The sequence below is a fragment of the Dipodomys spectabilis genome, unplaced genomic scaffold (genome assembly GCF_019054845.1).
Source record: "Dipodomys spectabilis isolate Male_0828 unplaced genomic scaffold, ASM1905484v1 ptg000096l, whole genome shotgun sequence".
Lineage (NCBI taxonomy): Eukaryota > Metazoa > Chordata > Mammalia > Rodentia > Heteromyidae > Dipodomys > Dipodomys spectabilis.
Genome location: NW_024870773.1, coordinates 3,295,532 through 3,320,357, shown reverse-complemented (window position 1 = coordinate 3,320,357; position 24,826 = coordinate 3,295,532). Strand labels below are relative to the sequence as shown.

General features: G+C 41.0%; 1 protein-coding gene across 1 annotated transcript in view; it reads right to left on the bottom strand.

Annotated features, from left to right (window-relative positions):
* The window catches only part of Mpp7 (membrane palmitoylated protein 7), a 220,896-nt gene that overhangs the window by 146,110 nt on the left and 49,960 nt on the right, over positions 1–24,826 (bottom strand). The window contains exon 2 of the mRNA XM_042686270.1: positions 3,960–4,116. Coding sequence (XP_042542204.1) covers positions 3,960–3,996 — 37 coding nt within the window. The 5' untranslated portion in view covers positions 3,997–4,116. The remainder of the gene's footprint in view (positions 1–3,959; positions 4,117–24,826) is intronic.

Sequence of the window (24,826 nt, the reverse complement as noted above, 5' to 3'; positions counted from 1 at the left end):
GAACTCTGTGCACACAATTTTGGGGATTTCTCTGTAATGCTAAAGTTGTTTTAAAAATTCTACTAAAATGTTTTGAGTTGAGAATGGTAGTATATACCTGAAATCCCAGCACTCGGGAGGCAAAGGCAGGAGGCTCACAAATTTGAGGCCAGCCTGGTATATTTAGTAAAACTCTGTTTCAAGAAAGGCAAAACAGAACCAGAAAAAGAAATTTTTAGGATAAAATCAACAGATGATGAGAGCTAAGAGAGAAAATCAAAGCACACGGGACACTGATATAGAGGTGGCTGCACAAACTTACATGGAAAGAATAGAACTCTGAACACGTGATTCTCTCACCACTAACGTTTCATATGGGAAATTAAAATTATGTAAGATTCAATTATTGTCTCACCCCACATCCAAATTACAATTTTGGATTAAAATTCCAAATGTGTATAAATAAATTTTCATGATTATTAGAAGAAATCTTTGAGAAGATCTCTAGAGTCTTAGGATTGGAAAGGCCTACTTACACAATAGAAAATAAATCAATAACCAAAGATTGCTTTCATTATAAAAAAGTTTCCAACTATGTGTGCCAGTGGCTCACATTGCAATCCTAGTTACTCAGGAAGCAGAGATCTGAGGACCGTGGTTCAAAGCCAACCCAGAGAGGAAAGGCCATGAGACTCTTTATCTCCAATTAACTACCAAAAAATGGAGCTGTGGCTCAGGTGGTAGAGCACTAGCCTTGAGCAGAAGAAGCTCATGGACAGCAGCCAGGTTCTGAATTCAAGAAAACAAAAAAAAAAGTTTCAAACTATACAAAAGAAATGGGCTGAGCACCAATAGCCTACACTTGCAATTCTAGCTACTCAGGAGACTGAGAATCCTAGGATCGCAGTTCAGAGCCAGCCCTGGAAGACAAAAATTTGAGAGACTCATCCCCAATTAACTAAAAAGCCAGAAGTGGAGTTGTGGTCCAAAAGGACAAACAACTGACTAGAAGAAATGAAGTTCAACCTATAAAACCTAAAGAATTAAGGGGCTAGGAAGGTGGCTCAGTGGTAGAGCGCTTGCCTTGCATGCATGAGGCCCTGGATTCGATTCCCCAGCACCACATAAGCAAAAAGAAAAAAAAAAAGCCAGAAGTGATGCTGTGGCTCAAGTGGTAGAGTGCTAGCCTTGAGCTGAAGAGCTGAAGGACAGTGCCCAGGCCCAGAGTTCAGGCCCCACGACTGGACCAAAAAAAAAAACAAAACCTAAAGAATTGATATTAAAAACATAAATGAAGAAATTCTGCAAATAAGTTAGAGCATGATACACCAGGATATTTATTTATTTATTTATTTATGGAAATCTCCCTAGAAGATGCATCGTTTGTTGTAGACAAAGAACAATCCACAGCATAGACTAAAATCTGTGATTAGAGACTCAAATACAGAGAGAGAGAGAGAGAGAGAGAGAGAATGTGTGTGTGTGTGTGTGTGTGTGTGTGTGTGTGTGTGTGTGTGTGTGTGTGTGTGTGTGTGTCTGGGGGTTCATTCACATAGGCTAAGCAGGCCCTTGCTCAGCTCCTCGGCCTATGCAAGTGTGTATCAAAAAACTTGAGAAGGAGATGGAGCAAACTAAGTAAAAAAGTGAGACTGGAATAAAAGGGAATGTTTCCATGTTAGATCTTTATCATAATTTTTTTTTCCTTAGTGAAATAAGCAGAAAGGAAGTGAAAAAGAAGAACTAAACGCTTTACATTGAAACCATTTTCCCGCATGATTAGGTCACTTTTCTTCCCTTATGTGGGTCTCTGGCCATCAGTGATACTCTAAACTTAATTCTCCCAGAGTCCTGGTGATCGAATAATATAAACCAGATTGCCAGGCAACACTGCTGACATATGGTAAAAATGACCCCAAGACTGCTCAACTGGCCTGGACAAGGAGATCGTAGGAGGGGACTATAAATATCGACCTTAGAACAGACCTGACTCAAACCATGCTGAGACAAAAGGTCAAAAATGTCACAGAGCTAGGTGTCAACGACTTGGCACTTTAGATTTGCATGAAGCAAAACCTCCATGTGTGAAAAAGCTCTTTGTAAATCCTACACAGGCCAGGCTGGTTTCTATGACTGACAGCAAACTGCTGCATAAACTATCAATACTCCATTTTATCGTCCTCTGAATTATAGGTAAGCAACAGTATTTTACATTCAATTAAACTAAGAAGGTGGGAGGAGAGGGATAATAAGTATCAGCCTTACTATAAAACAACTGCAGTATATTTCGATTTCAAAGTTTACCTATATTTTCTCAAACCATTATGGAAGATGAACTCTTTGCTCTTTTCATGTAGTAGAACATACGTGGGATTGTCTAAAAGCTAAAAAACAAGAAACAAAATATTGTCCAAAGGACTTAGATTCCAAGTTAAAGTCTTGAGAGGGATATGTGTATATGTAATTTAATAATAATTTCTTCCTGACAAAACTAATTCTCAGTATAAACTTCAGTGTTAAAAAATATCATCCCTTGGGGCTGGGAAGGTGGCTCAGTGGTAGAGCGCTTGCCTTGCATGCATGAGGCTCTGGGTTCGATTCGTCAGCACCACATGAGCAGAAAAAAAGCTGGAAGTGGCACTGTGGCTCAAGTGGTAGAGCGCTAGCCTTGAGCTGAAGAGCTGAGGGACAGCGCCCAGACCCAGAGTTCAGGCCCCATGACTGGACCCTCCTACCCCCCAAAAAAAGAGGCAGAAAAATGCATAGCATGCACCAGATGCTAGTGGCTCACATCTGTAATCCTAGCTACTCAGGAGGCTGAGATCTCAGGATAGTGAGTCAAAGCCCGCCCCTGCAGGAAAGTCCATGAGAGTCTTACCTCCCATTAACTACTCAGAAAAGCTGGAAGTGGTGCTGTGGCTAATGTGATAAAGTGCTAGCCTTAAGAAAAAGAATCTCAGGGATAGCACCCAGGCCCTGAGTTCAAGCCCCAGGAGCAGCACAAAAGAAAACATACAAACAAAAAAAGCCCCTGCAGGAAAGTCCATGAGAGTCTTACCTCCAATTAACTACTCAGAAAAGCTGGAAGTGGTGCTGTGGCTCAAGTTGTAGAGTGCTAGCCTTGAGCTGAAGAGCTCAGGGACAGCACCCAGGCCCAGAGTTCAAGCCCCACAACCGACAAAAACAAAACAAAACATAGCACGGCCAACAATGTTACTCGTAATTCTTTTCTTTTCTTTTGGTGCTAAGGATTGAAGCCAGTGCCTCATCAAGCTAAGCATACGTTCCACCACTGAATTAGATCCCCCAACATATCCCCCATATCCTTAATAGTTCTTAGAGAACCCAGGAATAACACTTTTCAACAGTGCTGCTTCTAAGAAACCAGAGAAGTACTTCATGGAGCTGTCTAGTATCCCCACTGCACCCCATGATTCTGGTCAGAAAAGGCCCATTTTACATACATGCAATGGGGGAGGGGGACTTGTTCTTAGAATTATTTATCGCAGGTATCCCTTAAATCCTACAACTGATCTGAAATGCATGTTTTGAGGTAGGTGTTTTTTTTGGTAGTCTTGACTGAATCTGGATTTTACATTTAGGGACAGGGAGACAGAAAATAAAGGGAATGGAATAGGAAGGGTGTTTTCATCCTTAAAGTTAAAAAAGACAAGAAGTCTGAAGTAAGGGTGGCCAGAGGTGGAGCCTTGTCTGTTGTTAAACCTGAGTGAAGAGCATTCTGGGTAGATATTTGCCAGCCTTTTCCATACATGTAAAATATCTGATTTTTCCAAATGAAATCCATAGGATAATGCCAAAAAGCAAGACAACTAGATGCACGCTAGAGAAAGCTAACAACAAGAAGAGTTGATTTTACACAGCAAAACCAAGCAGAAGCTGTTTGCCCCCCACATAGAGCAAAGCTGCCCCGCTGCGATTGACTAGACTGGAGAGAGAGGGGAGGGCAACTGGGGTTCACATACCTGTGTCACTAGCAGAGCCTGTGGACAGGGCTGGCATGACGCAGGCTGCTGGGGAGGAGAGGCCCTCCACTCTCCTAACTCAGAAAGCCGCAGGGAGCTCAAGTTCAATGGTGTACTGCCACGCGGCCGATCAACATACGTGTGGCATAAGTTGTTTCTAGAAAGAAAAGAATATATACATATATATATATATACACACATACCATATTTTAAAATATCGTTAAACTGCAACAAGTAACCAATTCACATATTTTATTCCAACACACTACTGAGAGATCATAATTCTGCAGTTTTCTTCCACAGGCAACGGTGCAGACGCGCACAGCGAGAGGCTGTGATTCTGATGTGTGATTTCTAATTGAAAACATGAAATCGCCCCGGGTACGTAACAAGGCTTCCTTAAAGATTTTTTTTTTTTTCACATTTGGTGTGGGGGCTGCTGATCTGACACATGGAGAGCTTTAAGTAAGTCAACCCTGGTCTAAAATTCCTTCCCTCTGTTATCATAGTTCTAGGTGTATTTCCAAATGTATCAACAGAGACCAGATGAATTTTCAGCACTCGTTCTGACATGACCATTGCAGAGTTCTCGAACTGAAAACTACAAACAATATTTTTTAAAGAAATTTCACTAAAAATTATGAGATGGATTTGCAGAAGCACTAGTAATCTACACCAGGCCTTACGGTCAAGTTAATAAGTAGATTCTTTTACTAAAATCTAAGCTTTGCTGTAGCTTAGAAAATAATAATATTTTTTCCATAAGCTTCCTTGCTAATGTTTATCCCAAAATAAGAGTAAAGGCAGTACAGCATAATAGCTACATGAAAGAGCTCAATGTTGGTGTAAATGCTAATCCTGCTAACTCTGTGATCTTGGACAACTTATTCCGTCTTATTAAGTTTGAAATTCCTTATAAGCAAATGGAGAGAGTGACTTAAAATGGCAAAAATTAAATATGCTACGACATACAACGCAGTGTCTTGCAAACTATAAACAAACATTAAGGCTACACTTTTGTAATTCAGGTATGATTATAAAATTGAAATAAGAAATAAAGTAGAAAGATTAAAATTTACATTGGCCTAACACCTAAAAAGAGACCATATGGTTTACATTTAGACCATTGTTGTCTAATAATGGAAACTACCCTCCATTTACATTTCTGTAAAAATTACAACTGTACACTGTGTCAGTTCACTTGTAACACATTTCCCCAGCTCTTCATTCAGGAAATCCAGTCATTTAAAAATATATTCTAATATGTATCACTGACACAAGAAAATCAGCATTATAAACACTGAAAACACTTGTTCAATTCCTAAAGCCTTTAAATTGCTGATTCATAATATAGAATAAAGAAAAATGAATGGGAAAGAATCCATTAAAGACTTCTAGGTTAGCTAATTAGCCTTTTAGCTATCAAAGTGAAAGTCTATATAGAAAACTCACCATCAAATATACTTTCTATCTGTTGTGATGTCTTAAAGCCTGACAGAGTAAAAAAAAAAAAAAAATCCATACAGAAATAAGGGCTAATTAAAATATGAAGGCTGTTATTTTAAATGCCAAGTGAAAATACTAACTGCCGAAATAAAATTTTTAAACGAAAGAAAAAGGCAAAGCCAGGTTTCAATGCCCAGCTTAGGAGTTTTGCTTTGTTTTCCTACTAAACTAAAAGGCAACTTTGCATTGGTTTCATAAATTATTCTAATCAGGATTAGTATTTGCCTACTTAAAATAGTCTTCATATAAAGCAAAGGTCAAAATGAAGTAGCTCATAAAAAAAACGAAAGTAAAAAGCATAATTTAAAGACTACTGATAGAAACAAAGGAATAACCTTAAAATTCATGAAGTGCCTGCATATACGTACAGTTATCACGCTTACGGCAATGTATGTGTTATGTGAATACATATTTTGTCTATGAACTCATGTAATTTAAGCTCTTCACTCCATGAGAAAAGTTACAATTGGGATGGTATATAGATCACCCCTCAATGCATAGAAATAAATATATATTCTACATTTATGTATACCATGCAATCTGCCACTTTCTTGATAGCTAAAGGATTTACAAGGTTTCATTTTCATAAATCTCATAGATCACATGAGTCAAAATGCATATAGCAAACAAAATGAAAATCAGATATGATTTGGCACATTCGCCTTTCATTAATACTAAGGAAAATCTTATATCTCACAGTGGATCATCCTTTAGAGCCCATGCTGCCACATATGAATGGAATTTCTCATTTTTTAATTACATAATGGACATTCAATGTTTATATTCACTACAGTGTATTGTCTTCTAAGTTCACATACTACAAAGTGATTATCTTCTCAAAACAGACAGATTTTCAAAGATGATTTCATAGAATCCTAACCAGGAAAATACCTAACATTTGTGGAATGAAGTAGCGCCACTGGGTTTGACTTTTCAAATTGAGTTAAATTTTTGTGTAATAATGTTATTTTCTTTGGCTAAATTTATTGAAAATGCTTTGGAATTTGTCAGAACCCAGCCATAATTATTACTGACTGTTGTATGGAATCAATTTACTACAACACAAAAATACCAGCTGTGACAGTATGTCCTGAAAGGGATTACTGGCTATTCTTAAATTGAAGTTCAATCCATCTTTCCATAAAAAAGAGAAAGGCCTGAATGCCAGGAACATAACAGAAGTATCAAATGCACCCAAAGCATTTACAATACCCAGTAGAAATGATTGCAACCCTCCTTTAAAAAGGCTTATTTTTGAAATTTCATTATTCCAGTTGTACCTTGCTTCTATATATCACACTGTATCGGGTTCTTCTGGCATTGATCACGTGGAAAACAGTGAAATCTGTGTAGGTCTATGAGCTTACAATGTTCAATTTCTGCCCTCTCTGGCTAGCCCAGAATGCTCCTGTGGCACTCATGACATCTAGTGGTCAATTCCAAGAGTGCAAGTATTTGGACCAAGAAGAGTTTTGAGTTGGAGCAAAGCAGAAAATGACCTAATTCCACCCAATGACATTATCTGAAAAAAAAATTTTATTATTGTGAAAATGCACACAGGTGATACAGATAAACAAAAAACAGGACGTTTTCAGGCATATTTCCCTTCTATTGGGGGATGTGTTCAAGAATAGGAAAACTGCCGGGCGCCAATGGCTTGTGCCTATAACCCTAGCTACTCAAGGGGATGGATATCTGAGGATCGTGGTTTGGAGCCAACCCAGGGAAGATCAATTTGAAAGACTCAACTCTAATTAGCCAGCAAAAATCCAGAAGGAAAGCTGAGGTTCAAGTGGTAGAGCAACCAGCCAAGCAAGAGCACCAGACCCTGAGTTCAAATCCCAATACCGGCACATACATACATACACATATACATGCATACATACGCACATTAAATTACCCAAGCCTGAACCACAAGAAGGCTATAAACTTGACTTAAAATGCTCATTGGCCTGATTAAGGCAGTTCCCAACTGAAAGAATTCTTTAGAGTCTCCAGTTATTTTTTAAGAATGTAAACCGATTTGGAGACCACAGATGTTAAGAACTGCTATTCTATGGTAAGGCGTGGCCAACATTTGCTGGAAAAGATCAGACAGTAAAGACCCCCAGGCTGTGCACACTGAGCCCTGTGTCTCAACATAAATAACGTGCGTACGGCTATGACTGCGCTCCTCTATCACTTCCTTTCCACAAGGCCAGGTGTGCTGGCTACTGTTCTACATGCTCACACCCTTCCTGCTAGTGACTTACACTTCTAAAAGTAGCAGGCTTTCCAGTAATATTTTATTAGTTAATATTTAAATATTCAAAGAAAGTGAAATGTCTTTCACTGAGCTTTTCTGCTCAAGGCTAGCACTCCATTCCTGGCTTTTTTTACTTTTTTGGTGCTTAATTGGGGATAAGAGGCTTACAGACTTTCCTGCCCAAGAGGTTCCAACCATGATCCTTAGAGCTCAGCCTCCTGAGTAGCTAGGATTACAGGTGTGAGCCACAGGCGCCCAACTTGTCTAATTTTGAGGCATAAAAACATATGCAAAATAATATGGAATTTGTGTGTACACGCCCACATGTGCGCACCCATGCACACATGCCAGTCCTGGGGCTTGAACTCAGGGCCTGGGTGTTGTCCCTGAGATTCTTTTTGCTCAAGGCTAGTGCTGTACAAATGAGCCACCACTCCACTTCTGGCTTTTTTTGAGTAGTTTATTAAAGATAACAGTTTCACCGGGCACCATTGGCTCATGCCTGTAATCCTAGCTACTGAGGAGGCTAAGATCTGAGGATCACTGCTCAAAGCCAGCCCAGGAAGGAAAGTCTGTGAAACTCTTATCTCCAATAAACCACAAGAAAACCGGAAGTGGCACTGTGGCTCAAACGGTAGAGTGCTCGCCTTGAGCTGAAGAGCGCAGAAATAGAGCCCAAGCCCAGAGTTAAAGCCCCACAACTGACAAAGAGAGAGGGAGAGAGAGAAAGATAACAGTCTCACAGTCTTTCCTGCCTGGGCTGGCTTTGAACAGTGATCCTCAGATCTTAAGCCTCCAGAGTAGCTAGCTTTACAGGTGTGAGCCACCAGCTCCTGGCTTGAATAAGGATATTTTAAAGACAGTTTATATCACAATGTTTGCCTATTCCAAGAAGTGAATCTCACTTCAGTTGCTTCTCTGAGACTCATTATGGGGCTGCATCCCAATAAGGTGTGGTTAGGTGGAAATATCCAAAATAAATATGCGTCAAATACCCCTAAGCCATCAAACACTACAAGGTGGTAAGGCTTTCATCAGCCATGGCTTCATCACTCACTGGAAGCCACAGCCCCCGGCCACCAGCCCAGTCATTATCCCAAGCCACCATGCCCAGCCACCAACCTGGACCACCACCCAGCACTGTATGTATGAGAATCCACAGTATCCTGTATCATCGTAGCGCAGGAAAACACTAAACTCTGAGGTACTGATTCCACGCACAATGTATCGATCATCCTAAGTCCAGAAAAGAAACCACAAAGAGAACCTTCATGAAGTCAGGAGTGCCTGAAGACACAGGCACTTTCAAAATACAGTTACTACTGACCAAGTGCTAAGCTATTATAAGAAAAATATGCTTTATACAGCAAAAACTCCTCCCCCCAAAATTCTAGCTTTTTTTCTACACAAAAAGGAATGTTATGACAAATTAAAATGGTCCAGTTTTACACACTCGGCCAATGCAATCACGATGTAACATGAACCCAAACCAACTCCTCCCTTCTGCAGGTGGAAAGGAAATATGAAAGCAACAGATGACAGGAGCCCCACCGGAAACCCAGTAAACCTTTAAAGACGGAGGAGAGAAGAGACACTGGGCTCAGGCAAGGAGCACTCCAGCTGTAATAGAGAAGTGAGCCAGGAGCCCTGGTCCACTGCAGGACAATGCAGGGACTCAGGGCTCTGGGTGGGAAGACACTGATGGCCACACTCAGTCACACTCAGCTCACACTCACAGCTCCCTCTCTGAAAGCCAAGGGTGATGATGAATTCACTTACAGGCAATAGTGTCATTCCTGACTGCAGACACCATCGACCTACAATTAGTGTACACCACGACCCGACTTCTTCCTCCCACCCCGCCCCCTCCCTCCCTCACTGCCTCCCCCTCCCTTTCACCCTCCTCCCTCCCCCTCCACACCCCTCCCCTCTTCCCCACAGCACACTTCTCCCAACTATGATCTTTCTTGGAATCATCTATTATCAAATGTCTTGGACGCTGGGCACCTGTGGCTCACATCTGTAGTCCTAGCTACTCAGGGGGCTGAGCTCCGAGGATCATGGGGCTGAGATCTGAGGATCATGGTTTGAAGCCAGTCTGGTCAGGAAAGTCTGTGAAGACTCTTATTTCTAATTAACCACCAGAAAATCAGAAGTGGTGCTAAGGCTCAAAGTGGTTGAACACTAGACTTGAGTGAAAAAACTCAAGGACAGCACAGCATTCAAGTCCTGAGTTCAAGCCCTACAACCAACAAAAATAAATAAATAAATAAATGTATGTCTTGGATATATCTTTAAGATTATACCATTTAACCATCAGTGGGCTACTATTTTTTTTTTACTTTTCAGCTCTTGCCTCATTCTTGGGAACAGGGAAAAACCGGAGATGGGAAGGTGGTGGTTCAGAGGTCCTAGCTGGCACCAGTGGCTCACACTTACAATCCCAGCTACTCAGGAGGCTGAAATATGAGGATCACAGTTCAAAGCTAGCCCAGGCAGGAAAGACCAGGAGACTCTAATCTCCAATAAACTATTCAGAAAAAAGCCAGAAGTGGTGCTGTGGCTCAAGCGGTAGAGTGCTTGCCTTGAGCTCAGAGGCTCGGGCACATGCTTGCACCCAGGCCCTGAGTTCAAGCTCCAGGACTGACAAGAAAAAAAAAAAAAAAAGAGGTTCTCAATGGGACAGGCAACTAGATCGTTGGGAACACCACCCTTAAAAAAAACTACTGATGGCCTCTTGTTCTTTTGAAATAAGATCTTGCCACACAGCCCAAGCTGAGCTCAAATTTGCAATCCTCCTGTCCTGGCCTCCCAAATCCTGAGATTACAAGTGGCTCTAATGGTCTCTTACAGTGAGTTACTTTCCATGAGAGAAGTTGTTCTAAAGCAAGACTCTCTGCTGTGGTTAATCTCTTCTCTATCCATTGTTTTTCTTCTCTTTCCCTCAATATATTCTGATTCAGCTAAGGAGGCACTGACCAGAGGCTGAACAGATGGGCTGCCTTTTCCGGGACTTTCTATCTCCAGCGTTATAAGCTATATGAACCTTCATACTATAGAAAGTACCCAGCCTCACGTACTTCATCATACCACCACAAAAGGGACTAATACAGGCCCTATTTACATATGGCCAGCTCCAAACGTCCAAACATTCTCTTTCCCTTTCCAATAAGAGTTTATCTTCAGGGCAGACAATACAGCCTAGTAACAAAAGGCACAGATCTTGAAATCAGACAGTCCAAGGATCCTATCCCAGCTCTGCCTCACAAGCTACACAATCTTGAAGGAAAGGAAATTAAATGGAATGACCCAAGTAACCTAGCTGCTAACTATACAATAGCCAACATCAGGTGGCAGCATCTTTAACACTGTTCAACGCCATTTTCGTCACTCCATTTCTCACCTCCTCTAACCTACTTTTCATGATCTTGTAATGAAATGAATATCTGCTTTGGTAGGAAAACAGACCCTACTGTAAAATTTGACTCTACCATTAACTATGCACAATCTATAAGACATAAGACCTTGGGAAAAAAACATAAAATAAGATGTATTTCAGAATCAACCCTGATACAACTTTCCCAGACAACAGGTCACAAACTCAACATGTAGTACATTTCACTTAATCCTAATAATTCTATTTTGTAAACCCTAAAGAACTAGGGGGAAAAAACTCAGGAATAGCACCAAGGTCCTGAGTTCAAGCCCCGGGACTTATTTAGTTATTGCAATGGTTAGAATAAACACACAAAATGCCCAAGTATCGGCTTTTCCTTTCCCTCAAACTTTCCCTTAACATCTTTGCCTCTGTGTATCCTACTTCTTTGCAAATCATCTATCTGTTCACATCATACCTACATACTCTAGGTTGCTCCTCAGGTCCCTTACTTTACACCTTCTCTGACAGATCCAAAATGTCCTGTGGGTTCAGAAAGCAGTAACCTTGACCTTCAGTCCTTTGCTTGCCAGTGTTTAAATCTGGAAGACATGTATGGTTTCATAAAACCAAGTACACCCACACTCACTGCAGTCTTAGACACAATAGACAAGGAAACCAAATGTTCATGACAAATGAACAGATAAACAGTACATACATACAATGGAATATGATTCAACCTTCAAAAATAACTAAGCCAGGTGGTCAACAGTGGCTCACGCCTATAATCCTAGCAACTCAGGAAGCTGAGATCTGAGAATCACTGTTCACAGACAGCCTGGGAAGGAAAGTCCATGAGACTTTTATCTCTACTTAACCACCAAAAAGTTGGAAGTAGTGTTTTAGCCCAAGTAATAGAGTTCTAGCCTTGGAGGTGGGGCGGGGGGGGGGGGGGGGGGGGGGGATAGGGGAATAGCTCAGAGACAGCACTCAGACCCTGAGTTTAATCCCCAAAATAGGCACAATAAGAGGGGGAGGGAGACCCTGGGATAGACATCAACCTTTCCCAAACTATCTAATATTCCAGACATAGCACCTCTACCAGCAAATTCCCTGAGGTGGACCAGAACACTCACTAACATGTGATAGCCACACAGCAGAAGCACAAATTCATCCTTGGGCTGCTTGTTATTGAAGCACGCTTAGCCCATATGACTAAAAGATTGCCACTGATAAAATACTGCAAATTCTTTTATTATCAAAAATCAGTTACTCTAAATATTTACATTGGTTTTTCTTGAGGACTAATTAGTATTGTGTTAATTCAACAAAGCAGCTCCCAAAAAAATGTAGCTTACTACAAGCAGCTGCAAAGAGTCTAAATAATTATAAACATAATTCTATGTTCCAACTAATTTAACAAGAATGAGGTAAAACGTCTAGTTTTATTGGCATCCTGGGTTCTACTTCAGAACTATGAAAAGTTAAGCATTCCAAAACTTGATTCTTGTTTGTACAATATTATGTCAAAATACCAAAATGAACTGTATTTTCAAATGAAGAACAGCACTAAAAAGTTAAAGCAAATATAGTTTTGTTGATGCATATTTGAAGCTATCAAAAATACAGTCCTATAATCCTAGCTACTCAGGAAGCTGAGATCTGAGGATCATGGTTCAAAGCCAGCCCGGGCAGAACAGTCTGTGAGACTCTTATCGCTCATTAGCCACTCAAAACTGTGGCTCAAAGTGGTAGAGTGCTAGCCTTGACAAGCGCTCAGGGACAGCACCCAGGCCCCATGACTGACAAAAAGAAAAAAAACAAAAACAAAAATATAGTAATAAACCAGGTCTCACACTTGTAATCCTACTTAGGAATCTGAGACCTGGAGGATTATGGTTCAAAGCCAGTCCAGGCAAAAAAAAAAAAAAGTCCTCAAGACTCCATCTCCAAAATAATCAGCAAAAGCCAGACTGAAGGCCTGGCTCAAGTGGTAGAGCGCTAGCTGTGAGCAAGAAATCCAAACAAGAGCATGAGCCCCTGAACTCTAGCCCTATTCAGATGCACACAAAAAAAAGAAAACATGCAAGCCCAAAGCACTATTCATTGAAAATAGAGAAGTTTCTACAGTATTAACATCAGTTTATATCCTCATACTCAGAGAAAACCCTCACTTCCCTGTGTATGAGCCATGTCCACATTTCCTGTCTTCAAATAAATTTGTCTCTCTTTAATGATTTCCAACACTAAGAACAGAACAGAACAGAACATCCCTTCCAATGATTCAAAATTGTAATGGGACACTATGGAGACAAAAGCTGACTGCCAATCTAAAAGAGAATCTATTCAGTACTAACCCTTCATGGACTAAATAGGGGAACAAAACTTTAAGAGCACTGCATTTTCATACATATTTTAACCTCATTTTCTTCAATAACCTCGATATTTAAAGTTCATACATAGGCTGGGCACTGTGGCTTACACAAATAACTTGCTACTCAAGAGGCTGAGATCTAAGGATCGAGGTTCGATGCAAGCCCAGGCAGACAAATCCAAAGACTCTTATTTCTAGTTAATTAGTCAAAAGCCAGAAGTAGAGGTATGGTTCAAATGGGTAAAATGCTAGCTTTTATTGAAATAGAAAAGGGAGTTCAAGCCCCAGTACAGCACAAAAAAGAGAAAAAAAAAGGAGGGCGGGGGGAAGAAGGAAGGCAGGAGAGAAGGTCATATTCATTAGTAGAGTAAACTGACACTATTTTGCAAAGGTTTTATTTGAATGCCATAGCTGTGAACAAGCATCCTTTGAATAAGAAGGAAAAAGACAGTTAACTTTTCCAAAGTCTCAGGTGAAGACAGAACAAAAATTCCATTGCTATGGAAAGTAACATGCAAGTCTTTATCCAAAAGCTTTTGGAACATGCTTGTAACAAAGCAATAGTTCACAGAAGAGACGCCTCCCGTGACTCATACACGAGCACTCTCTCTGATGGCACCGTCTGCTAAGGATAAACCAGTACTACGATGGACTTCGTGTTAAGAAGACTGAAGGTTACAGCAGATCCTGACTAAGAAACCAAAGTGGGGACTCAAATAGAGAAGCGTGTAAGGACTCTGCAAAGCCAGCTGAAGCCGGCTGTCTTCAGGACATGGCCACACAAGGAACGGGAGCCACACAGACTCAGAGCAGGAGTCTGAGCACAAGGACGCCACTGACACGGGCCCCATTTTACCAAGCACCATCATGGGAGTCTCCCGGGCCTCCCTGCGTAAGTCTCTACACAAACCGGGCCACTTCCTGTTTCTTCATGTGCCTCCACATTGCATGCACTCCACCACTTGAGGCATGTCTCCACTTCTGGCTTTTTAGTCGTTAATTGGAAGTAAGGGTCTCAGGGACTTTCCTGCCTGAGCTGGCGTCAAACCTCAATCCTCAGATCTCAGCCTCTTGAATAGCTAGGATTACAGGTGTGAGCCACCATCACCCATTTGTTCTTTAACCAGTGCCCTGCTGGGTAAAAGTTTTGGAAGATCAGCATCCACAGCTACGCCCCATAGCATTTCAGGTTCCCTTCCCTAGTAAGGGGTCCATCTGTGGCTTCTCCACTGCACACCTGACTATCACACTCAGTTGGAGCACATCTGTGCGTGGTGCACACCTGCTTGCCACGCAAGCTTTCAGTCATCTGGGCTCTGGTATGATTAAAGGCCCCTATTCTTCTCTCTCCCCAGCTATGGGTCTCTTCCTTCGCCAGAACAATATTCCCTTCAATCTTCATGCAGACTGCACATTTTTTTTCCTAATCAAAAAACATTTTCTAAGGTTTTTTTTTCAGTTTTGATTTAAAGCTTGATATCATTTGTTACATATATGTATTTCCCAGAAGTCTCAAAAGAATTTATTACCATAAATTCATAATAGTAAAAACTAGCCTATTAGGTTCTCTTAACAGAACCTTCTCCTATACCCCCAAATCCTGACTCTCCTATAATCTCTCATTCATGTGATGTCCTTATTTTGAAGAGATGCTCGTTAAAGGACGACCTGATATCTGAAATGTACTCAAAACACTTCAGCAGGAGAGGAGAGTTGGGGAACAGGAGAGAGACAGACAGACAGACAGACAGACAGACAGACAGACAGACAGACAGACAGACAGAGGGTGCACAAGAAGCATGGGTAGGGATTTCAGTTAGGAATATGGTTATGGTTCTACTAGTCTTCCTATATTTCTGTCTTAACCTTTAATAAGCCTCTTTGTAGTACTGGTCTTACAGCACTAGGTTTGAACTCAAAGCCCGTAAGCAGGTTCTCTACTGCTTAAACCATGTTCCTAGCCCATTTTTCTTGAAGTTTTGCTTTGGGGTTTTGTTCTTTGTTGTTGCTGTTGTTGTTGTTTTGCCGTCCTGGGGCTTGCACTCAGGGCCTAGGTACTGTCACTGAGTTCCTTTTGCTACCACTTGTGCCACAGCATCACTTCTGACTTTTTCTGTTTCTGTGGTACTCAGGAATCAAACCTAGGCTTCATGCATGCTAGGCAAGCACTCTACCACTAAGCCACTTTCTCAGCCCTTGAATTTTTTTTTTTTATTAAATAGGATCTCATAATTTTTGGTTGGGATGGCCTGAGCCAGGATTCGACTTATACCTCGCATGTATCTGAGATTGCAGACTTGTACCATGTTGACCAGCTTACTTATTGAGATGGAGGCTCACCAACTTTTTGGTCAGTCTGATCTCAAACAGTGATCCTCCAAATCTCTGCCTTCTAAGCACAGATTGTAATAACTTCCATTCTCCCCTACCTGAGCACTGTCTCATCTCCCAAGACCTCTATTTGGCAGTGATTCTCACCCCAGATCCCAACCTCCAGCACAACCTGCACACAGCTCCAGCACCATCTTTCTCAGAGAGTTACAATCACATGACTACTGTAAATCAAACTAGCAGGTAGCTCACCAGTACTTTCATGATGAAGTTTTTTTGTTTGCTTGCTTGCTTTTTGTAGATGTGTGCCAATCTTGGGGCTTGAACTCAGGGCCTGAGTATTGTCCCTTAGGTTTTTTGTTCAAGGATGGCTCTCTACAATCTGAGTTGCAACTCTACTTCCAGTTTTTTGGCGGTTAATTGGAGATGAGTCTCTCAGACTTTCCTATCCTGGCTGGCTTTAAAGCATAATCCTCTAACATCTCAGCCTCCTGAGTAGCTAGGATTACAGGTGTGCACCACTAGCACCTGGCTTATGATAAAGTTTAACTCCTTAAAGTGACGGTTACTCCCTAAATGTTCTGATTTCTTTCTCACAATGACACCCTCTCCCAAACCCTCAAGTGCTCTGGATGTGTTAAGCTGCTACACCTGTGAATGTTTGTTCACTCTAGCCCCTGTACCTGCTTCAAAGTATATGTATAGCTGCTTGTATAGATGCTAAATGCTGGACAGCATGAGCAAGAAAGGCCACTGAGGCAGAACAAATGAATGCATCAAAACACAAATGTGTGTAGTCTCTTTCAAACTGATACAACTATCCAGCAATTCCTTTCCACACCAGCAGAGGGAGCTCTAACTATATTTACAAAAAGGAAACTGACAACCACCTCAACAGCAGCAATTTTTTTTAACAAGCTTCAGAGGAGGCATAAGAAGTTCTAAAAGTGTATTTCTTATCAATAAGGAATCCAATTTAACTCTACCATTCATGTACCATCATTTTAGTGTGTGTACATTAAAAGAAGTTGCTGAATGTTTTTAAAATCCGATGAACTGTAACCCCTCTGAATCTCACCTTCATAATAAGGCAAAAAAGTCCAATGTACATTTAATTTGAACAAACACCTCTTTAATTAAGAACTGGATATTGTATCAAAATTTTAAATGCTGGCACCAATGGCTCATGTCTGTAATCCTAGCTATTTGTGATGCTGAGATCCGTGGATCAAGGTTCGAAGCCACCTGGGCAGGAAAAATCTATAAAACTCTGTAATTAACTATCAAAAAGCTGAATGTAGAGATGAGATGTGGCTCAAATAGTAGAGCACAAGCCTTGAGCAAAAAATCTAAGGCCCAGAGGGCTGGGAAGGTGGCTTAGTGGTAGAGTGCTTGCCTTGCATGCATGAGGCCCTGGGTTCGATTCTTCAGCACCACATAAGCAAAAAGAAAAAAGCCGGAAGTGGCACTGTGGCTCAAGTGGTAGAGCACTAGCCTTGAGCTGAAGTGCTGAGGGACAGCACCCAGGCCCAGAGTTCAGGCCCTACTACCAGACCCCCCCCCAAAAAAAAAAAATTTAATTAATTAAAAAAACTAAGGGGCAGAATTGACCTTATAAGATAACCAAGCCAGGCAGTGGTGGCTCACACCTGTAATCCTAGCTACTGGGGAGGCTGAGATCTGAGGATCATGGTTCAAAGCCAGCCCAGGCAGGAAAGACCATGAGACTCTTAATCTCCAATAAACCACCAGAAAACAAGAAGTGGCGCTGTGACTCAAGTGGTAGTAGAACGCTTGCCTTGAGCTGAAGCTCCCAGGCCCAGAGTTCAAGCCCCATGACCAACAAAAATAATAATAAGATAAACAAGCGTGTAACAAGGAGTCAATTTACACTAAATATAACAGGAGAATGTTCTCTTTTTTTGTCAGTTGTGGGGCTTGAACTCAGGACCGGGGCACTGTCCCTGAGCTCTTCTGCTCAAGACTAGCACTCTACCACTTTGAGCCACAGCACCACTTCCAGTTTTCTGGTGGTTAATTGGAGATAGGCGTCTCACAAACTTTCCTGCCCAAACTGGCTTTGAACCACGATCCCCAGATCTCAGCCTCTAGAGTAGCTAGGATTATAGATATGAGCCACGGGTGCCCACCAGAGAAAGCTCATTTTTAACAGCAGTATTCTGACTGCGGAACGATTATTTTGTTCACAAAACAGAGAAGGAATTCAAGTGCGGCTTCTCTGACATGGATAAACCTGCCCTGACTCATAAGGTCCCTTATACTTTCCCACCTCATTATTCAAATAGGTGTGATTTATTTCACTTTTGGCCTTCAGGCCTGTTTTCCTGAACTATTTTTAGCTTTGGTTTTGCAGCTTCAGAAAAAGGCCTAACAATAAAGTGACCACATTTTAGACAAAGCAACAGATCTCAAGTTCACTCACAGTTCCAACACCATTTCATTCTGTGACTACAAATACTGCTGATAACTAGATGGCTTCAGAGATATCAATCCTATTTACTAAACAAGAGATGGTTTAGTCTGACTCACTCCTGTGTGAGTTACATCTTTAACTGCAGTGTGATTGCCTTGATTAGCAAAACCTGATAATGCCTACAAGATATGTTTTATCTTCTCCAACACCACTAAAAGACACTTCTGAAATTATTCATTTCACAAATTAGTCAAGAATTGCTTTTCTTGTTTTTTTCTTCAGTAGTGGGGATTTGATTCCGGACCTTGACCTTGTGGTCTACTATTTGAACTCCACTCCACCCTTTGTGCCTCAATTATTTCCAAAGTGGGGTCTTGTTTTATGTCCAGGCCAGCCTGGGCTGACATGCAGAAACCCTTAAAGTCACTAACGATGCAGTACACTTCCCAGCCATTGCCCAGTATGGATTCTGGAGAATTTTTTTTTTTTTCCGCCAGATCTATGTTCAAATTGTAACTCCCTTTCCCCATCTCCACTTCCCAAGTAGCTCGGATTACAGCTGTGAGCCACCGGGCACCCAGCATTAGCCAAGATTTCTAAAATAAATAAATAAATACAACTAAAACTCATAGCAGTACAAGTTTTGAAAATCTTGCTAAACCAACGTGTCTTATGGCTCACAGGCTGCAGTTCTCAACCTAATCCCTAAAGTGCTATGAAAAACAAAAACAGATGAAAAAAGGGACCTAAAGCATGCAGAAACTGTGACACATTCTGTTGAGAAAGAGATTAGTACTGGCCTCCCAAGCTGCAAATGTGTCCAACAAAACAGAACTGAATTATCCTGAGTCTCCAAATTAATCTTATCTTTATTCATACTATTAACTCCAAGAATTATTATGCCTTAAATAGTAAATAAAAAGACAGTGTGGACATGATTACTTTTAAACCTCCCCAACAGGATTATCCTAAGTACAATTAAAATGTAACCCACAAATAGAAAGAACCCCAGAACAGATTTATCTCCAAGTGCAATTGTGTAGATTACACTTCACTGAGCAATTATGTTACTCCACTTCTGACAGCCTCACAGACCACACGGACAGGAACCACAGGGTAAAATCTGTCATCCTTCTCATGCACGGTTAAGTGCTGGCTGGAAATCAAGGTGGCCTGCCTAGACAGACAGATAGACACACACACACACACACACACACACACACACACGCACGCACGCACGCGCGCACGCGCGCCGAACAATGGCCTCAGGCAAGCAGCTGAATTTATGCAATGAAATGAAGGAAAAAAACAACTGAGGCCTTTCAAGTCACTGCTATGTATTATGGCTATGAAAATGATTATATAATGGCAGGAAAGAAGGATTCCAATAGGAAGCTGTAAACCAATAAGAAACGTGAAGTTAGCCAACTTTCAATGTTTGCTCTGTGTGTGTGTGTGTGTGTGTGTGTGTGTGTGTGTCTGTGTGTGTGTGTGTGTGTGTGTGTGTGTGTGTGTGTGTACTGGTCCTAGAGCTTGAACTCAGAGCCTGGGAGCTATCTTGGAGCTTCTCTATGTTAAAAACTAGAGTTCTACCACTTGAGCCACAGCTCTATTTCCAGGCGTTTTTGGTAGTTTATTAGAGATAGAGTCTCATGGACTTTCCTGCCCAGGCTGACTTCGAACCTTGATCCTCAGATATCAGCCTCCTGAGGAGGTAGGATTACAGGCATGAGCCACTAGTGTAGTGCCTGGCTTTTATTATATATACTCATTAATATAGTTCAAAGGGATTTGGTTTTGTTTTTTGGTTTTTTTTTTTGGGTCCAGTCATGGGGCCTGAACTCTGGGCCTGGGCACTGTCCCTCAGCTCTTCAGCTCAGGGCTAGCGCTCTACCACTTGAGCCACAGCATCACTTCCGGCTTTTTTCTTTTTTGCTTATGTGGTGCTGAGGAATCGAACCCAGGGCCTCAGGCATGCAAGGCAAGCACTCTACCACTGAGCCACCTTCCCAGCCCCTTCAAAGGGATTTGGAAAAAATATATAAAGGATAGGAATTCACCTTTACAGCTTTATTACTGATTTTTTTCATCAAGTCTAACTAACACAAACCCAATCATAGAGTTCAATGAAATCTAGTTCCAAGAATACTCACATCTATGTGGGTTGAACAACCAAGGAAATTTTAGTAGTCATTAGTAGTCTCCCAAAATGTTTATAGAGGAGCAAAGAGAGAGGAAGAGAGGGAAGAAAAAATAAATATGGCTCTCACTTCTTTTAGGACTAGTGAACTCTCATTCATCTGATTCATCCTTTTGGAGTTCATGAACTACTGTCCCTGAAAACACTGCTCTCAGTGGAGCTTCATGTGGTCCAGTTCTCTCACTCTAACAAAGACATTGTACCTCACAGGTCAACAGCAAACCTTACAGAAGGACATTTGAGATTATGGAGCAAATGGAGTTGAGAGCAGGGTGTGTCTAAGTAAGGATGACGTGAAGACAGTGATAGCTGGAGGGATAAGAGGAAGCAAGCAAGGGCCTCATATCTAAAATATACTTAGAGCTCAAAAACAAATCTTCAAAGAAACAACAGCCCCATTAATAAGTGGCCTGAAGACCTAAAGAGAGACTTCCTCTGAAGAAGAAATAAGAATGGCCAATAAACACATGAAGAAATTTGAACATCTCTGGCTATAAAAGAAATACAAATCAAAACAACACTGAGATTCCACCTCATCCCAGTTAAAATGGCCATTATCAAGAAAACAAATAATAACAGATGCTGGTGGGGATGTGAAAAAAGGGAATGCTACTATACTGTTGGTGGGAATATAAACTGGTTCAACCCCTCTGGAAAGAAGTCAAAAGACTCCACATAGGGCTCCCCTATAACCCAACAATTCTGCTTTGGGGCATTTATCCAAATGACCACAAACATGAACATACTAAAACTACCAGCACAACCATGTTCACTGCAACATTATTTACCATAGCTAAGATATGGAACCAACCCAGTGCCCCTCAGTAGATGAATGGATCAAATAAATGTGGTATACATACACAATGGAATTCTATGCTCCCACCAGAAAGAATGACATTAGCCTATTCATATGGAAATGGAAAGACTTGGGAAAAAATTATATTAAGCGAAGCAAGCCAGACCCAAAGAAACACAAGCTACATGGTTTCCCTCATTTGTAATAATATGTCCTTGATATTCTTAGCAGAAGATCACAACAGTCCAATAGCTAGTACCTGTTGTTAGGATCCATCCCTGCCATACCAGGGGACTACACGGAGGCAGGCATGTACAGGAGAAGGGTTATTATAAGGTTTATTAAAGGGGTCATCTCTTCACCCGGGGAAAGGGAGCAATATGGCATCTGCCCCCATCAGGTGGTAGCTCTAGGGCTAGTAGCAAGGTCTGTACACAGGTAGGTCTGGGCAGAGAGAGGGAGTGGCCAGCTATATGGTGGTAACTCCAGGACAGGGAGGAGCTCAGGTATGGGTGGAGCTGAGGACCTGAGGTGGGAAAAATACTAACACATATGACCACATTTATAAAATGATGATTAGCAATATTAACTCCAAGAAATAGAAATGAGGTTTTTATAACATACTGTTTGCAGTTCTTTTTTTTCTTTGGTTTATGCCCTATTGTCAGTGTTTTTGAGTTGTTATTTTTTCCTGTACCCTCTGTCTTGTATGTGGAAGGGAAGGGGAATCACAAAAATGGGGGGACAAACAGTGAATCAATGCAACAGTGATACTCACTAGACACTGTGTTGGAATTGAACTTGATAACTTGCAGGGGAGAGAAGTTGGGGAGGGGAACATGAGAGAAAATGAGGGCGGGGGTGACACTGCTCAAAAACAAATATACTCCCTACCTTACTTATGTAACTGTAACCCCTCTGTACATCACCTTTACAATAAATACAATAAAAAATAAAAAAGAGGAAGCAGGGAGGGGCTGAGACAGGGAACTGAAGAGAAATCATAAGACAGCCATAAGACAGACCTTTGCAGATGTTGTAGCTAAGCCATTAAGACTACAGTCATTCAGTCAGGTGCTCAAAGCTCCTGACTATAATCCTAGCTACCCAAGAGGTTGAGATTTGAGGATCACAGTTCAAAGCCTCAATGGGTCTCAAGGACTAAATTATCACTGTATTTCACACATTTATATCAGTATGTAGGTGCTCCTCCATTAGACTCTAAATTCCTTCAGAATCAAAATAATAATTACTTTCCACCATGCCTGGTACAGAGATCTCACTACATGTATGCTGAATGAATAAATAAACAAAAGACACATTTGACCTAAGACTAGTGACCTAAGACTAGCCAGGTAACCTGCTACAGTCACGATTAGAAGAATTCAGAGCAGCTAGGTGCGGGTGGCTCAGGCATGTTGTAATCCTAGCTACTCAGGAGGCTGAGATCTGAGGATCTAGCTTTGAAGCCAGTCTAGGCAAGAAAATCCATGAGATTTTCATCTCCAATTAGACACCAAAAAGCTGGAAATGGTATATGCTAGCCTTGAGCAAAAAAAGCTAAGGGGCAATGCCTAAGCCCTGAGTTTAAGCCCCACTACCAATAAACACACACACACACACATACACACGACCTCAGAGAGAAGTCACGTGACCCACACAAAGGACAAAGGTAGCTTCAGAAATCACATAAATTTCAAAAGGTTCAGCAGTTCCTTAGAAGGGGATTAAAGGGATTGTACTTAAATCAAATTTATCCCTCCCAAATTACGAGTAGCAGATTAAAAACTATGTGCTAGTATGGTACACTGTCAGACACTTAGCTTAGCTTGAGTTGAGATCCTGAATTTCATCTCTAGCACCGAAGGGGGATAAAACAAACAAAAACCCTAAGTGATAGCAGGGGAGTCTTCACTGTGTCAAAAGCAACAGGGTCAGCCCAGTGTTTTATATCATGGTTCACACCAGAAATAATTTCACTTATCTGTGAAGCCTTGAGTGAGAAAGTCAAAGGAGAACATGAGGCCCTGAGTTCAAGCCCCAAACTGTCACAAAAAAGTAAAAAGTCACTTCCTTGTACCTACCCAAGAAAGGAATGTACCAGATACAAACCAACTACATTTTTCTTGTATTCTATGATTATGTTTTAACAACCTGAAATAGTTGCATTTGTTGTATAAAGATATTAAATATAGATGCTGCATAAAATCCTAAGGAAAATCTTACCATATTTTCACAGAAATGAAATGTTAACTATTTCACACTGGACCCTGTGCTTACACTGGCTAGTAATCATGATTCATTGCATTCATTAACTGACATATTGAACTGAAACCCTTTGTATAAGAAAATAAAGTTAATTAAAAATCCTTTCATAATCAAAGATTTTAAGATGATATATTTCCTATTCATTAATATGTTTTGTGAAAAAGCAGACTTTAAATTTAATCAAATTACATATCAATATATCGTCAATGTTTTTCTTCAAACATATATTCTATGAGTAACAATAATTCTTTTATATTCTATAAAGCATCATTTTTAATTTTGTCTACTAAGGTGAACTTTTTGCTTTCAATTAATGAATTGTAAATATAAAGTAATAGATACTGTCAGAATTCTTACAATATTTTCAAGTCGTTAAGGTGTTCAATCACACCATTCTCCTTAAAAACATCTTTCAACTTAATGACAAGTTTCTGTCTACAAACTGACAAAGACTCATTCACAAGAATATATATTCAAGGGCTGGGAAGGTGGCTCAGTGGTAGAGCATTTGCCTTGCATGCTTGAGGCCCTGGGTTCAATTCCTCAGCACCTCATAAGCAGAAAAAAAAAAAGCCGGAAGTGGCGCTGTGGCTCAAGTGGTAGAGCGCTAGCCTTGAGCTGAAGAGCTGAGGGACAGCGCCCAGGCCCAGAGTTCAGGCCCCACAACCAGACCAAAAAAAAAAAGAATATACATTGTAAACCAGGTGCTGGTGGCTCATAATCCTAATTTGTAATCCTAACTACTCAGGAGGCTTAGTTCTAAGGATGGTGGTTCCAAGCCAGCCCAGGCAGGAAAGTCTGTGAGACTCTTACCTCCAATAAACTACTCAGAAAAGGCTAAAAGTGGCACTGTGGCTAAGTGGTAGAGCATTACCCTTGAGCCAAAGAAGCTCAGGGACAGCACCCAGTCCCTGAGTTCAAGTCCCAAGACCAGCACCAAAAAAAAAAAAAGCATATAAATTCTTACTCTTGAACAATACTTTTTTTGGTCTAAAACCATTCAAAACTATGAGACTAGTAGGCTGATCCCAGTTCTTAGTATAAAGTTGAGACAGAGGAAAAAAAAGTGGCAAGAGCTTGAATGACCCTTTAAGGGCTAAGATGTTGTCAGATTCACTACTTTTATAACCATTGCAGATCATATTTTAGTAGTAAAACTATCATAACACACTTGATTTATATTTCTACAGGGTCATATTTACTTCAAAGAATTATTTACCACAATATTCAAAACTCAGGAGACACCTTGTACTTGCAAATAAGTTTCTACCAAGCATTTGTCTTCAAGGATTCTAGTGTATGTTATTAGTAGATCTTAGTTGCTGATTTCTGTTGAT